Source organism: Solanum verrucosum, unplaced genomic scaffold, assembly GCF_900185275.1.
Source record: "Solanum verrucosum unplaced genomic scaffold, falcon-dt-bn FXZP01000238.1, whole genome shotgun sequence".
Classification (NCBI taxonomy): domain Eukaryota; kingdom Viridiplantae; phylum Streptophyta; class Magnoliopsida; order Solanales; family Solanaceae; genus Solanum; species Solanum verrucosum.
In genome coordinates, this window is record NW_026020630.1 from 3,339,110 (window position 1) to 3,355,574 (window position 16,465).

At 37.4% G+C, this 16,465-nt stretch overlaps 3 protein-coding genes and 1 pseudogene across 3 annotated transcripts; all 4 read left to right on the forward strand.

The window, feature by feature from the left end:
- The first annotated feature begins 2,021 nt into the window (after positions 1–2,021).
- LOC125811906 (BTB/POZ domain-containing protein At4g30940-like) lies at positions 2,022–3,302 on the forward strand. Its single transcript, XM_049491454.1, has one exon. It carries the CDS (start codon positions 2,022–2,024, stop codon positions 3,300–3,302), a length of 1,281 nt encoding a protein of 426 aa, XP_049347411.1.
- A 7,007-nt stretch (positions 3,303–10,309) lies between these two features.
- Positions 10,310–11,614, forward strand: LOC125811487 (BTB/POZ domain-containing protein At4g30940-like). The gene has a single exon (XM_049490990.1). The coding sequence runs from the start codon at positions 10,310–10,312 to the stop codon at positions 11,612–11,614; it is 1,305 nt and encodes a 434-aa protein (XP_049346947.1).
- A 1,394-nt stretch (positions 11,615–13,008) lies between these two features.
- On the forward strand, positions 13,009–14,319 carry LOC125811907 (BTB/POZ domain-containing protein At4g30940-like). The gene has a single exon (XM_049491455.1). It carries the CDS (start codon positions 13,009–13,011, stop codon positions 14,317–14,319), a length of 1,311 nt encoding a protein of 436 aa, XP_049347412.1.
- Positions 14,320–14,886: 567 nt separating this feature from the next.
- LOC125811908 (BTB/POZ domain-containing protein At4g30940-like) lies at positions 14,887–16,208 on the forward strand (annotated as a pseudogene).
- Positions 16,209–16,465: the final 257 nt, after the last annotated feature.

The window sequence follows — 16,465 nt, forward strand, 5'->3', positions numbered from 1 at the left end:
TTGAGTATCGAGTCTCACTTCCATGCTTTACTTATATGTCACATCACTTAATTTACACTCCAAATACTTTGTATTGGTCCTGCTCAACTTGAACCCTTTAGTCTTAAGATTTTATCTCCATACCTCCGACATAAGACTCATCATCAAAATAATGTCATTTGAAAATAACAAACATCTACAGATCTCGCCTCGAATATGCAACATCAATTTATCCATCAGCAAGGCAAATAGAAACTGGCTCAACGCAAATTCCTGGTGCAACTTTATCTCAATTAGAAAATGTTCCTAGTCTCTCCCCATTATCAAAGTCTTGACTCCATCATACATGTCCTTTATCACCCTAATATAAGCCACAAGTACACCTTTAGACGTCAAACACCGCCAAAGGACTTCTCTCGGAATTTTGTCGTAGGCCTTTTTAAGGTCAATGACTTTTATAGTTGAACGTCCTTGCATTAATCCAAAATGGTTCTCGGAAATGGACATATCCCTCCCCACCCTTATCTCTGTCATCCTATCCCAAGCTTTCAATGTAAAATATAACCGTGGTTAAAATATTCTTTATAGTATGAATGTAGTTTAACATATGATAGTAAATGAATTATGATTTTATCGGGTTATTAATAGTAAATATCATCAATAGAAATTTAAGTATAGTTACCTTATAAACAATAAATAATTATTAGTAGCTCCAATACTTATAAGCAAAGTTGAAATAGTATTGAACCTAAAAGCCTTAAACTACAGGAATGCCATCACCATTTTTGTTTTTAAAAAGTTAGGTCTACGTTGTCGCAAAAGTATTCTATGAAAATTCAGTCACAGGCGGAGCAACACATCGAATCAAGAGGAAGCAAGAATAGGTACGACGGAAGCAAGAATCCTATCCTACTTGTTAGAATTAATAGAAATTCTCTCCCAATTATTTTTGTTTTTATGAATCCCAATTGGAATAGTTATGATAAATTATTTCTTAATTTTACTAACCCTAAGTGAAATAGTTAAAATAAATCATTTTTAAAAACACAGGTAGTCTAGTGTTGGAGTACTATTACGAGAAAGTCAAAATGATTAAGTTAGAATCGCAGTAGGTAGTCTGGTGTTGGAGTACTTTTATGACAAAGGATTAAGGTAGAAGAGCAGTAGGTAGTCTAAGGAGTACTTTTACTAGAAAGAGTCAAGGATTAAGGTAGAAGGACTGTAGGTAGTCTGGTGTTGGAGTACTTTTATGAGAAAAAGCAAGGATAAAGGTACAAAGACAGTATATAGTCAGTGTTGGAGTACTTTTACAATAAATAGCCAAGGACTAAGGTAGAAGGGCAAAGGGTAGTCTTGTGTTTGATTACTTTTATGAGAAAGAGTCAAGGATTAGAGTGGAAGGGCAATAGGTAGTTTTGTGTTGGAGTACTTTTACGAGAAAAAGTCAAAAGGATTAAAGTACAAGGGCAGTAGGTAGTTTGGAATTGGCGTACTTTTACAAGAAATAGTCAAAAGGATTATGGTAGAAGGGTAGTAGGTAGTCTGGTGTTGGAGTAATTTTACGAGAAATAGTCAAAAGGATTAAGGTAGAAGGGCAATAGGTAGTTTGGTGTTGGAGCACTTTTACGAGAAAGAGTCAAGGATTAAGGTAGAAGGATAGTAGGTAGCTTGATGTTGGAGTACTTATACGTGAAAGAGGCAAGGAATTAGTCTCCTCTTCTCATCTTCTCCCTATTTAAACGTAGACTTACCTATTTTTCAAATAGTATCTTATCCTTTAATTTTATTACTACCTATCATTTCATTTGCTTTTTTTTTCCTTGCTATTTTGGTGCCGTTACTTTCTTGTTTATCCTGCTTTGTTTACTCATCTTTGAGTCGGGGTGTATCAAAAACAACCTATGTACCCCACAAAGTAAAGGTAAGGTCTTCGTATATCTTAACATCTCCAGACCCCTCTTGTGCGATTAGACCGTGTAAGTTGTTGCATCTCTTACATTAGTACTGGTTTGAATTACAGGGTACAATGACACTTTTGAAGAATGGAAAGCCAGAAAAACAGAGTGAAACTCAATGTTGGTGGAAAAAAGTTTGAAACTACTGCCACAACCTTAGCGTGTGCTGGAAGGAATTCATTCTTTGGAGCCATGTTTGATGAGAATTGGAACCTGCATTCTGATGGGGCGATCACTGAACTTTTCATCGATAGAAATCCCGATTACTTTGGTGTCCTTTTGGACTTACTCAGAACAGGGGAGCTTTATATTCCTCCAAAGATCGATAAAAAGCACCTATACAGAGAGGCTCTGTATTATGGCATTGAAGATCATTTAAGGTTAGCTAAATGGGGTCCGTTTGATGGCAATAGGCTCCGGTTGGCCGAGTCTATAACGGGCCCAACAGTAAGGAAGGCTCATAAAATTCGGGCTAGTCCGAATAGCTGGTGCTGTGTGGTACGTGATAATATGGTCAACGTGTACAATTGGATGCTAGAAGAGCAACCTACAATAACCACTCGTGATTATCGTAGAGTTAACGATGTTTGTTGGGTTGATTCTGATAACATTGTGGTTAGTAGTTTTTACAATTACCTAGATAGAGGAGGCATTGGGTTGTTCTGTGCATCTACAGGGGAATTGAAGTATAATTTTGAAGTTAAAGATGAAGATCAATTGAAGGATTACACAGCAGATGCACTCGGTGTTAGCTCGGATTACAAGTTGTTTTCCAGTTGTACTGAGCGCACCAACAAAAAGAACGGGATCGGTGTTTGGGACCAAGTCACAGGTAAGCAGACAGATTTCTTGCCATACTGGCCGGATAGTAAGGCTACCAAGTTTCAGTGGTTACATGGTACCAATTGTTTGATGGTTGCTTCCTGTCATTTGAAGTCAAAATGTTCCATCAACTTGTTTGATTTTAGGGAAAACACGGTGGCTTTGTCGTGGTCTGATGCTACGGATCAAAGAATGTATAGAGACGCGATAGCGATAGAGGAGAGAAATTCTATTTGTATAGTAGATTCAAAAGAGAATTTGGGTTTCATGGATTTGAGGAGTACTACAAGTAGTATAAAATGGAGAAGTCCTACGAGGGACTACCCGGTTAATCGTTACCCGAAACTGGCATTTCATGAGGGACAATTGTTCGCCTCATTTGAGGATACAATTTCAGTTTATTGTGGTTCTGATTGGGTTCCAACATTACAGCTTCAACAGAGTCATGGTGGTTGGATTTTGGATTTGTCAATTGGCGGTGATCGTCTTTTTGCTCTTCATGGGAACAAAGATATTTTTGATGTATGGGAAACCCCTCGTCCCTAGTATATGCATATGCAATTGGGTGAACGACTATTTAAGTTATCTCTTCTTCATTAGTACTTCGATTTTCTATGTAACTTGATTTGATTATGCAACAAAACTACGACTGATTGTGAATTGTTGAAAACTTGTATTAGTTTAACAACTCATCCCTAAGTTAATTTTTTTTGTTTGTTGATGATTTTAGAGTGATTGTTTAGTGAGGTTTTTATAGTGTTTAATTAGTGGATATAGATACGTGTGTATCCTTGATTTTCAACTATAAGGCCTTACTCATGTGATTTGTTCTTGACTTATATTATTAAGATATGATACACTTCACAAATTACAAATCCGCGTGGAAACAACCTCACGTAGAAATGCAGTTTAAGATTACATGACCCTCAGAAATCTATAGTTATAAAAGTATTTCACTAAGGATAAAGCAATCAATTAAATTTAAATTTAAATTGTTTGAAAAAGTGACGTTATTTTTTGAAACATACTTAAGAAAATAGTGCGATATAAGATGGAATGATAGAGAAATATTAAATAAAAAGGACAGTTAGAGGTACTCTCGCCGTTTTAATTATTTGGGGCTTCCATATAAAGCTTATAACACTTCTTCTTCTGAATTCGGCGGACAATTGTCAGACTCTTCGTGCTACCACTTAGTAAAGTCTTTCTCAAACCACGGGATAGGGGTGTGGACAAACCAATGATTAATGGAATAGCATAAATAACTTTTAATTTGATTTCGCTTGAAATGAATCCCTCGCTTTGATAAGAAATATTTGAGTAAACAACTTTTGAGCTAAGATAATATTCAATATTGAGGGTTATCTTTGTGTTTGTTAGGGTAAGTAGGAGAACTAGACAACTAGTAGGGATATTTTTACTGGAGTATACAACAACAATAACATATCCAGTAAAATCCCACAAAGTGGGGTCTGAAAAAGGTAGAGTGTACGTAGGCCTTAACTGACTCTTCGAGGAGAGAAACCCTCAACTCAAACAAATCAAAGGAAAAATATGACAGCTAATATCAAAGCAGTTTGGAGCAGATATGCAAGGAACGTAACAAAACAACAATTTACGTTCTACTAACACAATAAACCACATACAAATAAGATACCAAAAGTTAAAGACTACATGAGTACGCTAATACTACGACCGATATGGAGCTATATCCTCCCATCCAGCCAAAGACACGAATAGGCTAGTAATAAGACACCTATAGAAGTTGAAGTACCTACTAATCTTTTACCCTTATCTGTGACCTTCATACCCTCCTATCTAATTAAGGTCATGTCATCAATATGCTGAAGATGAGCCATATTCATCCTAATCACATCTCTTCAATACTACTTCGACCTACCTCTGCCACTCCTCAACTCCTTTATATCCAACCACTCGCACCTCCTTACCGGGACATCCACATCTATTTTCTTCACGTGTATAAACCATCTCAATCCCTCTTTTTCATTTCGTCCACCACGAATGTCACTCCCACTTCGTCCAAGATATCCTCATTCCTTATCCTTATCGCTCTTAGTAAACCTACATATCCATCTCAGTTTCCTAATTTTCGCCACTTACATCTTCTGAACTTGGAGTTCCTGACTAATCAACACTCCACCTCATACAACATAGTCGGTCTAACCACCATTCTATAAAACTTAATTTTAAGTTTGGGTGGTACCTTTTTGTAACACCCCAGAGAATTTTCGAACTAAGACTCGAGCCATCCTTCATGTGGAGTGGGATTTTACCGAGGAATAAAAAATTTCTTGAGTGTTAAGTTAAGGTCCCTAGGTGTAGCACATTGAGTTCCAAGAAGAGTTGAATTGGAAATAGTCATTTTGGAAAGAATCTGGAAAATTTGGCTATGGAAAAAAGGTGAGTTTTTGGTCAACTTTGAGCAGTCGTATCTCCTAGCTCAAAATGATTTAGGTGAATTTCCAGTTATGTCTGGAAAGCCCTTGGAATGATCTTTCCAACGCCGCCGAGTTTGCTTGATTCCGAGTTCGTATGAGTGACTTATGCCCTTTGGAAGTTGGGTTGTTGGCACAGTCGCACAGTCGCACAGTGCAGTTTGTTTAGTCCGAAAATTTTAAGGGTATTTTGGTCTTTTCCCTAATCTTTTCTTTGGGTTATATTGAGGTGTTAGACTGATGTTTGGATCATTTTTGTCCCATTTTAAAGAGTGAGAGTAAGAGTGAGAGTTAGGGCTTGGAAGATAAGAGAGAAAGAAGAGGAAAAGAAGAGGACAAAGAGAAGAAGAAGCTAAGGATCGTCGTGGATTTTTGTCGGGGGTGATCCCTAATCAGGTATGTGAGTCTTTAGTGTGGGTTTATCCTTTCCCCCCACATACCAAGCTCGTTTTTATGATTTGAGAAGAGATTGGATTTGTTGTTGAAGTTGTTAGTTGTTGTTGATGTTGTTAGTTGTGTTGTTGAAGTTATTGTTGGTTGTGGGACAGGATTGGGCTGTGTATTTGAGTTGTGACCTATTGTATATTGAGGGATTTTATGATCCTTAGTGTTGGTTGGTTCATACCCCCACACACCAACTCGTTTTTAATTCCAAGAGAAGATTTATTGGTTGTTGAAGTTGTAGTGGTGTTGTGTTGAAGTTCTTGCTGATTTAGTACAGATTTCTGGCTGTGATTTTTGAGTTGAATCTATTGTATAATAAGGGTCTTTATGATTCTAAGTGTTGCTGCTGAAACCTTGAGGTTGAGAGGGTTTAGAATTGGAAAGAAACAAGGGGAAAAAGTCGGATTTTTGGGGAAAAAGGGGCTGGGCTGTTGCACCTCTCCTAGTGCCAAGGACACCAATCCTTCCCTTTCATTCACCATTTCTTTTTTTATACATGTTCCTAGGTATTATACCTATGTTTCCTAGTTGTTTCCAACACTCCAAGGTACTTCCAAAAGTCAAGTAAAACTACAAGTCAAGTGAAGTTAGTTTCAAAGTCAAGTGAAGTTAGTTTCCAAGTCAAGTGAAGTTAGTTTCAAAGTCAAGTGAAGTTAGTTTCCAAATCAAGTGAAGTTAGTTTCCAAGTCAAGTGAAGTTAGTTTCAAAGTCAAGTGAAGTTAGTTTCAAAGTCAAGTGAAGTCAAGCTTAGAAGTAAGTAAGTCAAAACAAGTCTTTAAGGTTTTCCAAGAGTCTTCATTGATCGTTTTAACTTCATTTTAAGGCTCAAGTTAAGTAAAGAATGAAGAGTTCCAAGTTAAGAGTTTCAAGTTGAGTAAAGAGTTTCAAGTTGAGTCAAAGTATCGAGTTTCAAGTAAAGTAAAGAGTAAAGAGTTGAGTTCATTTCTCAAAGTTATTAGGGAACTATGTATTCCCAAAGAAGTTTTAAAGAAATGTTTTTACATTTAAACAAGGTTGGAAACTGAGATTTCCAAAAGAGCCTTCGGGCTAGTTTTTGAGTAATTATCTCATATCAGCAGGAATAAATATGTTTTAAAAACATAAGAGCCAGTACATTTTTGGGAGTAGTATTGAGCACCGAATTGGGGGAGCGTTCAAAGAACCCACAGCCCCCATAGAACCATGTTAGCCACCATGGGTAGAAAAGGATCATACTTTTTAGATGAATCCTTTTCAGATTAGACTAGTGGATCCATTAGGCAGTTCAGGTCTTATACCTTTGGCCGGGTATAAGATGCTCTGGCAGCGTGAGGTCGATCGCTGTATCATCACTATAGCTCTTATGTGATGGTTGTCGGTTAGAGAAACTCCCACAGCAGTTATTGTATTTTCATACACAGAAATTATTGTATTTTATATACATCAGTTCAATTGTATTTCTATATACATCTCAGGCTTATTGTATCCTTGTATACACTCAGAGTTTATAGCATGTTTTAAACAGTCTTTCTTTATATCGCACTTGTTTTAAATTGCCTTATATTGAAAGAAGTCAGTCAGGTTGAGTTCAGTTATTCAATAGTCGAGAGTATCCTTGAGTTAAGTATCTTTGAGTTAAGTATATATCTTGAGTTAAGTATATATCCTTGAGTTGAGTATCTATCTTGAGTTGAGTATCTATCTTTGAGTTGAGTATCTATCTTTGAGTTGAGTATCTGTCTCTGAGTCCAGTATCTATCTTCTGAGTTGAGTAAGTTTGAGTAGTTTTGGGTATTCCTTGAGTTGAGAAAGTTTGAAAAGAGGTAAGTTATTCAATTTATTCCAGTTTTTCTTCTAGCCTATGTTGTTTAGCTTTCTAGCTTACATACTCGTACATTCCACGTACTGAGCCATTTGGCCTGCATCTTTTTATGATGCAGACACAGGTATTCAGGATCATCAACAGGAGATTCGTTGATACATCCGGGAGTTCCAGTTAGCTATGACAAGCCTCTTTGCTTCCGGAGGATTTCATTTACCTTTCAGTTGTATCAGTTGTTAGGAGGTCGTGGGTCTTGTCCCGGCTTCCATCTTTATCAGTTAGAGGCTTCATAGATAGACAATAGAGTTTCAGAAGTCTCTTCATTTATTTTGTTAAATGTTTTGAAGACTAAAGTTGCCTTTTATGGCGAGTTGTATATATATTCTATTATACAGAGTTTTCTTTTGAGTTAAAGATTTATAAAGTTGAGTTTATAAACTCTTATTCAGTTTTAAGCTCTTGTATGCTTAAGTTAGTATTCCGCTTGGAGTCAGCCAGGATGAGGGTTCGCTTGGGGACCAGAAATGGTCTTCGAGTGCCGGCCACGTCCAGGGTGTAGGCTCGGGGCGTGACACTTTTTGTCACACAACAGGCTGGATGCAAGCCTCCACTTCATCCATGCCACACAAATATGATGTGTGACATCATCATTGACCTCTCTATTTCCTTGGATCAGACACCCTAGATACTTAAACCTATATCTCTTAGGGATAACTTGAGTATTAAGTCTCACTTCCACACCTGCTTTATACATTATATCACTGAATTTACATTCCAAATATTGTCTTGGTCTTGCTCAACATGAACCCTTCAAACTTAGGATTTTGTCTGCACACCTCCAATTTATCGTTGACTCTGTCGCATGACGCATCGATCAAAACAATGTCATTTGCATATAAAAAACACCAAGACATCTTACCTTGAATATGCCGCATCAATTTATCCATCATCAAGGCAAACATAAACGGGCTCAATGCAGATCCCCATTGCAACCCCATCTCAACTGAAAAGTGCTTCGAGTTTCCTCCCATTGTTCTTACATGAGTCTTGACTCTATTATACCTGTCTTTTATCGCTCTAATATAAGCCACCAGTACACCTTTAGACCCCAAACATCGCCAAATGAGTTCTCTTGGGACTTTGTCGTTTACCTTTTCAAGGTCAATGACTTCAATAGTTGAACATCGTGACATTAATCCAAACTGATTCTCGGAAATGGACACATCCCTCCTCACCCTTAGCTCCACCATCCTCTCACAAACTTTCAATGTAGAATATACCCATAGTTAAAATATTTTTGTAGTACCAATGTAATTTAACATGTGATGGTACATTAATTATCATTTTATCAGGTTATTATTAGTAATACTCATCAATAGAAATTTAAGTTTAGTTACCTTATAAACAATACACAATTATTAGTAGCTCCAATACTTATAAGCCAACTTGGAATAGTATTGGACCTAAATTACAGGAATGCGCGCCATCACAAATTTTGTATAAAAAACCTTAGGTCTACGTTGTCGCGATATTATTCTATGAAAATTCAGTCACTGGCGGCGCAACATTCCAAAGAAAGAGGAAGCAAGAAGTAGGTACGACGGAACCAAGAACCATATCCTACTTGTTATAACTAAACGAATACTCTCCCAATTATTGTTCTTTTTACGAATCCTAATTGGAATAGTTAAAATAAATTATTTCCTAATTTAGGAACCCTAAATGAAATAGTTCAAATAAATCATTTGTAAAACACCTCATGGACTAATTTTTGACTAATCTTAAGTGAATTTGTCTAGCTACTCCTTTTTTGAATTCTTCTTAGTTTGTAAAAAAAATCATTTCTTTAACTTTCTTCTTTGAATGATTTTTTAAAAAAATAAAAAGTTGTGCATATGAATCTATATACCCATTGTATTATGTCTTACTTTTTCTGATTTTGTATATTCTAAACTCTCTTATTTTTGTTTAATTTTCAAGCTTATGAATGTTCCAACATCCTGAAATTACGAAAATTAACTTAAATAGCCACCTGTCCAAAAGAACAACCGGGAGATGTATAATATATGTATATTGGCTAGCGATTGTATATATTTTTGGACGAGTAACCAAATGTGTAAATCTCCCTTTCATAGTTGTGCTACAATTGGAGGTTATTAGATAAGACATGGTGCATCTTGTGTTTACATAGGATATGACCTTAGATAGGATGATTTGGAGGTCGCATATTAGAATATAAGGTTAGTTGGTAGTTGAACGTTTTTCTCGCTTTCCAACGGGGTAAGATAGGTGGTGGTATCGATACCTACTCTCTTACCAATAGTACTAGCACTATTTTCATAGTTCCTAGTTCATCGAGTGTTGTTATCATTGTGTTTGCTGTGTTTTGGGTATCTCAAGAGTTTGTTGTTGCTATTGTTCTTTCTATGTATGCCATGTCATGTTTTCCATAGCACTATATTTCATTGTTGTTACTACTTCCATTTATGTATTCTTTTTTTCAAACTGCTTTGAGATGCTTTAGTTGAACCAAGGGTCTATCGGACATAACCCCCTATCTTTATGAGGTAGGGATAAGGTTTGCGTACAGTCTACCCTATCCATAACTCACTTGTAGGATTACACTAGGTAAGCTGTTGTTGTAGAAGTTTTTTTCTAAGCGGATATCTTATATTAGTAGAAGCAGCCACTAATGCTTGCATCAGGTTAGGATGTCTACATTACATCTCTTGGAGTGCGCGTCCCTTCCCTGGACAGGCTAAAGCAGGATGCTTTGTGCATCAAACTGCCGTTTTCAATCTCTTAAATTAGTAATGGTTTTGAATTTCAGGGTACTACGACATTTTTGAAGAATGGGAACTCCAAAAGACAAGGTGAAACTCAATGTTGGCGGAAAAATGTTTGAAACTACGGCAACCACCTTAGCGGGTGCTGGAAGGAATTCATTCTTTGGAGCCATGTTTGATGAGAACTGGAACCTGCATTCCGATGGGGAGATAACTGAACATTTCATCGATAGAAATCCCGAACATTTTGGTGTCCTTTTGGACTTACTCAGAACAGGGGAGCTTGATATTCCTCCCAAGATAGATAAAAAGCCCCTATACAGAGAGGCCAAATATTATGGCATTCTTGATCATGTCAGGTCAGCTAAATGGGGTCTGTTTGATGGAAATAGGGCCCGGTTGGCACAGTCCATAACGGGGTGGTCAGCAAGTGATGGAGAGGTTGCACAGACTATTCGAGCTAGCCCGAGTGGATGGTGCTGTGTGACTCAGGGTAGTGTTGTTCGTGTGTACGACTGGATGCTTGAAGAACACCCTATAATACATATTGAACACAATAAGGTGAATGATGTTGGTTGGGTTGATTCTGAAAGTATCGTGATTAGCTCTGATGAAAAGCTAGCTAGTGGAGGCATGGGGCTATTCAATGCATCCACTGGGGAGTTGAGGTATAAATTTCAAGTTACAGATAAATTGAGAACTTTAGCTCCATTAGTCACAGCAAGTACACTAGGTTTTGGCTCAGATAACAAGTTGTTCTCGAGTTGTGAAAATGCTGATGGTTACCCTGGGATTGGCATTTGGGATCTAGTCACAGGTAAGCTGATAGATTTCCGCTCTCTTGCGCGTCATCACTCACTTAGAAAGGCTACCAGGCTGCAATGGTTACCTGATTACAATTGTTTGATGGCCCTTTATTTGTATCCAAAGGTTGATATCGCGTTGTTTGAATTTCAACAAAACGCTATGTGTCAGTTATTGGCTGAGGATCAGAACAAACATTCTAGTACTATTCGTGATGCAACAGTGATAGGGGAAAGTAGTTCAATTTGTGTATTAGGCTTGAATGAGTGTTTGGGATTCTTGGATTTTAGAAGGACTGATACGAGTGTGAATTGGAGATATAAGAAAGATTCTTCGTCTGGTCTGTGTTTTCCTAAACTGGCATTTCACAGGGGGGAATTGTTTTCATCACTGAACGATAGTATTTCGGTGTATTGTGGTTCTGACTGGCTTCCAACATCACAGCTTCGAAAGAGTCCTGGTGGTCCGATTTGTGATTTTTCAATTGGTGGTGACCGTCTTTTCGCTCTTCATAAAGATGAAAATGTCGTTGATGTATGGGAGACTCCTCGTCCACCAGTTATATGAATCTAGATTGTCAGAGTTTGTTGATCAAGACACTATAGCTGTTGATTTCAGAACAGAATTAAGTTGCAAATTGTCATGTACTATGTTCTTGAATGGTGCATATCATAGAATGATCAAAGTAAACTAGTTCTACATATATTGATTGATTAACATTATTTTCAATTTGGCTTTGCTTCAGCTAGTACATGTTATAAATGCATCAACTCAGTATTTAGTGTACACCATGAAACTGCATATTTCATTCATGTTGCTCGGACTCTCTGAAAATGCAGGTACATCCATATCGGATCCTCCAAAAATACACTAGTTTGGGAGGACAAACATGCACCCACTCGTATTTTTGAATTGTCTGAGCAACCTATAGTTTAAAGTAAATTGGAAAGCCTAGTTCAATATAAATTGTCAATCAGCTATATATGTTTTTCATAATCAGTAGGTTATATCAATTTTTGTAATTTTGATACATGAGAGTGTTGGGAATAAACGTTTCAAAATAAGCAAATTTTAAAAGTTTGGTAGATTATTATTTTAAGCGTATTTTTTTTTAAATCTTTATAATACATAAATTCACGCATAAGAATCCTACTTTGAATAGTTATACAATACTAGTCCTACGTGGAATAGTAAAAGGAAATACTTCACTAAACAATACGAGTCCAATTGGGATAATCAAAATTAATTATTTTTTTACGTATAAAAACATCTCATGGACTAATTTTTTTCAATAATCACAAGTGAATTCGTCTCCAGATTGCTGCTCGTTATTCGATTTCTTCTAAGTCTGGTAAAAATAAATATTTCTTTCAACTCTCCCTTTTATTGTTGGCGCTAGATTTTTTTTTTCCGAATATCGAGGATATGACCTTAGATAACACGGTTTGAAAATCGCGTATTAGAGTAGAAGGTTGGTTGGTAGTTGAACATAGTGGTATAGTTATCTACTCTGTTACAGGTAGTATTAACACTATTCTCGTAGTTGCTTGTTTATTGAGTGTTGTTGTCATTGTGTTTCGTGTGTTTCAATCTCACTGGTTCGTTGTTGTTATTGCTCTTTCTATATGTATGCTATGTACTGTTTTCCATAGTGCTATATTTCATTGTTGTTACTATTCCGTTTCTGTATTCTCTTTTTCAAACTGCTTTGAGATGCTTTACTTGAATCGAGGGCCTCCGCAAACCTCACTTGTGAGATTATAGTGGGTAAGTTGTTGTAGAAATTCTTTTCTAAGCGGCCACTAATGCTTGCATTAGGTTAGGTTGTCTACATTACATCTCTTGGGTGCGGACCTTCCCTGGACAGGGTAAAGCGGGATGCTTTGTGCATCAGATCGCTCTTTTTATCTTTTACATTAGTATTGATTTTGAATTTCAGGGTACTACGACATTTTTGAAGAATGGGAACTCCAAAAGACAAGGTAAAATTCAATGTTGGTGGCAGAATCTTTGAAACTACGGCTACAACCTTAGCAATTGCTGGCGAAAATTCACTCTTTCGAGCTATGTTAGATGAGAATTGGAACGTGCATTCAGATCCAGCTATGACTGAATACTTCATAGATAGAGACCCTGATTATTTCGCCGTCCTTCTTAACCTGCTCAGAACAGGAGAGCTTTATATTCCTCCGAAGATAGATAAATATCTCCTATACAGAGAGGCAGAATATTGTGGCATTCTTGATCATGTCAGGTTAGCTAAATGGGGTCCGTTTGATGGAAATAGGGCCCAGTTGGCACAGCCCATAACGGACTGGTCAGCAGCGAATGGAACTCTTGCATACACTATTCGAGCTAGCCCGAGTGGATGGTGCTGTCTGGCTCAGGGTAGTGTTGTTCGCGTGTACGACTGGATGCTTGAAGAACATCCTATAATACATATTGCGCACCATAAGGTGAGAGACATTTGTTGGGTTGATGACAAACATATTGTGATAAGCTCTGATAAAAGACTAGCAAATGGAGGCATGAGGCTATTCAATGCATCCACAGGGAAATCAAGGTGTAAATTTCAAGTTACAGATAAATCGAGCGGTTTAGCTCCATTTTCCACAGCAAGTACACTAGATTTTGGCTCAGATTACAAGTTGTTCTCGAGTTGTGAAAACGGTGATGAACACCATGGGATTGGCAATTGGGATCTAGTCACAGGTAAGCTGATAAATTTCCACTGTAGTCCACCTCATCTCTCACTTAAAAAGGCTAGCAGGCTGCAATGGTTACCTGGTACCAACTGTTTGATGGCCTTTTATTTGGATTGTACAAAGGTTGATATCATCTTGTTTGACTTTAGAGATAACACTACGGTTCGGTTATTGACTGAGAAGCACGACAGACCTTGTGATCGTACTATTCAAGATGCAATAGTGATAGAGGAGAGTAGTTCAATTTGTGCATTACGTTGGAATGGAGCTTTAGGTTTCATGGATTTGAGGAGTACCGCTAGAGGTGTAAATTGGAGAAATACGGAAGATCCTTTTGCTAGTCCGTATTTTCCCAAACTGGCATATCACGAAGGGCAATTGTTTTCATCGTTTAACAATAGAATTTCAGTGCATTCTGGTTCTGATTGGCTTCGAACATCACAGCTTAGACATAGTGATTTTGGTGCAATTCATGATTATTCAATTGGTGGTAACCGTCTTTTCTCTCTGCAAAGTACAGGAAATATAATAAATGTATGGGAGACCCCTCGTCCACCAATTATATAAAATTTAGATTGTTAGAGTTGGTTTATCAACAACTCCATAGCCGATATTCAGTTTACACCATCCAACTTCTGCATATTTCATTCATGTATCTTTATCTTCTCAGCAATCTAATAAAGTTAATTTGAAAGCTATATTTTTAGATGTATGATGTATCAAATGTTAATCCTTTATGTTGCAGTTATATTACAACTAAGATGATCAGCAAATTTTAGTTGTGTAAGTCTGAAGTGTGTTCCGAAGTAGGAAATTCACCATTTTTTGTGCACAACGGGTATGACATCAATGGTTGCCCCAAAATCGGGTATATCTGCATTCCCCCCCGTAAATGTATTGCCTTTAGCTCTTATTTGATACCAGTGATTTGAGAGAACCTTTTACATTCCTTACATTTGAAACATGGGGAAAATAAATTATGGAAAAACTAAACAGACACCAAATAACTCTTTGTATGCTTTCTTTGGGAATTGGTATAGACTGACCACTGATGCCTTTTGAAGGGCTTTATATACCATACATTTTCAGCACAATTTGAACTTCATTTTAGTATTTATTGGGTACTTTTGAATAATGGGAACTCCGAAAGGTAGGGTGAAACTCAATGTTGGTGGCAGAATCTTCGTAACTACAGCCACAACCTTAGAATTTGCTGGCCAAAATTCACTCTTTCGAGCCATGTTAGATGAGAATTGGAACCTGCATTCTGATTCAGCAATCACTGAACACTTCATCGATAGGGACCCTGATTATTTTGCTGTCCTTCTTAACCTGCTCAGAACAGGAGAGCTATATATTCCTCCAAAGATAGATAAAAAGCTCGTATACAAAGAGGCTGAATATTATGGCATTCTGGATCATGTCAGGTCAGCTGAGTGTGATAAATTTGATGGCAATAGGCCTCGATTGGCACGGTCCATAACAGGGGTGAGATATCTCGGGCCATCCAAGCCAGCCCGAATGGCTGGTGCTGTGTGGCGCATGGTAGTGTGGTTCACATGTACGATTGGATGCTAGAAGAACGTCCTACAATCAATCTTGATTACCATAAGGCAAACAATCTTTGTTGGATTGATTCTGAAAATATTGTGGTTAGCTCTGATGAAAATCTAGATAGTGGAGGCATGGGGTTATTCAATGCTTCCACAGGGGAATTGAGATATAAATTTCAAGTTACAGATGTATTAAAAGGTTATACAGCAGATGCACTCGGTGTTAGCTCGGATAACAAGCTGTTTTCCAGTTGTACTAAGAGCACTAGCAATAAACATGGGATCGGTGTTTGGGACCAAGTTGCAGGTAAGCAAATAGATTTCCTCGATTGGTCACCATACAAGTATCAACACAATGCTAGCAGGCTGCAATGGCTACATGATACCAAATGTTTGATGATTGCTAGTTTCCACCCAAGGAATGATATCAGCTTGTATGATGTTAGGAATGACAAGGTGGTTTGGTCTTGGTCTGGTGTCTACGCAAGGAGCAGTTATGACATTGCTTGTGAGAAAATTTTTAGAGATGTGGTTGAGATAGAGGAGAGTAGTTCAATCTGTATAGTAGATTGGAATGAGTGTCTTGGTTTCATGGATTTGAGGGGTAATGGAACAATAAATTGGAGAAATTCTATCAAGGGTGTTATACCTTTTTTTCCCTGGGAGGGTAGAAGTTACTCTTGTTATCCCAAACTGGCATTTCACGAGGGGCAATTGTTTTCATCATTGAACGATACCATTACGGTTTATTCTGGTTCTGATTGGGTTCCAACATCACAGTTTCAACAGAGTCACGGTGGTCCAATTTGGGATTTTTCAATTGGTGGTGACCACCTTTTTGCTCTTCATAGAAACGAAGATGTTCTTGATGTATGGGACACCCCTCGTTCACCAATGACATGAATCTATATCCTAGTTTGGTTTTGTTCTTCTATCCCTATTCTCAATAGATTGTTAGAGCTGGTGGATCAAAGAAAGTACCATTTTTTTTTAATGGTAAAAATGAAGTTCTATATGTTTATCTTGGAAAATCTTGATGTAAACACCGTGTGTGGGTAAGTTTTTATCGTTAATCTTCTCAGGATCCTTCGAATAAAGTAAATTGGAAGTTTCTTTAAAACTGATAAACCAAACAGCTTTTTTAGATTCCTGGTGCATCA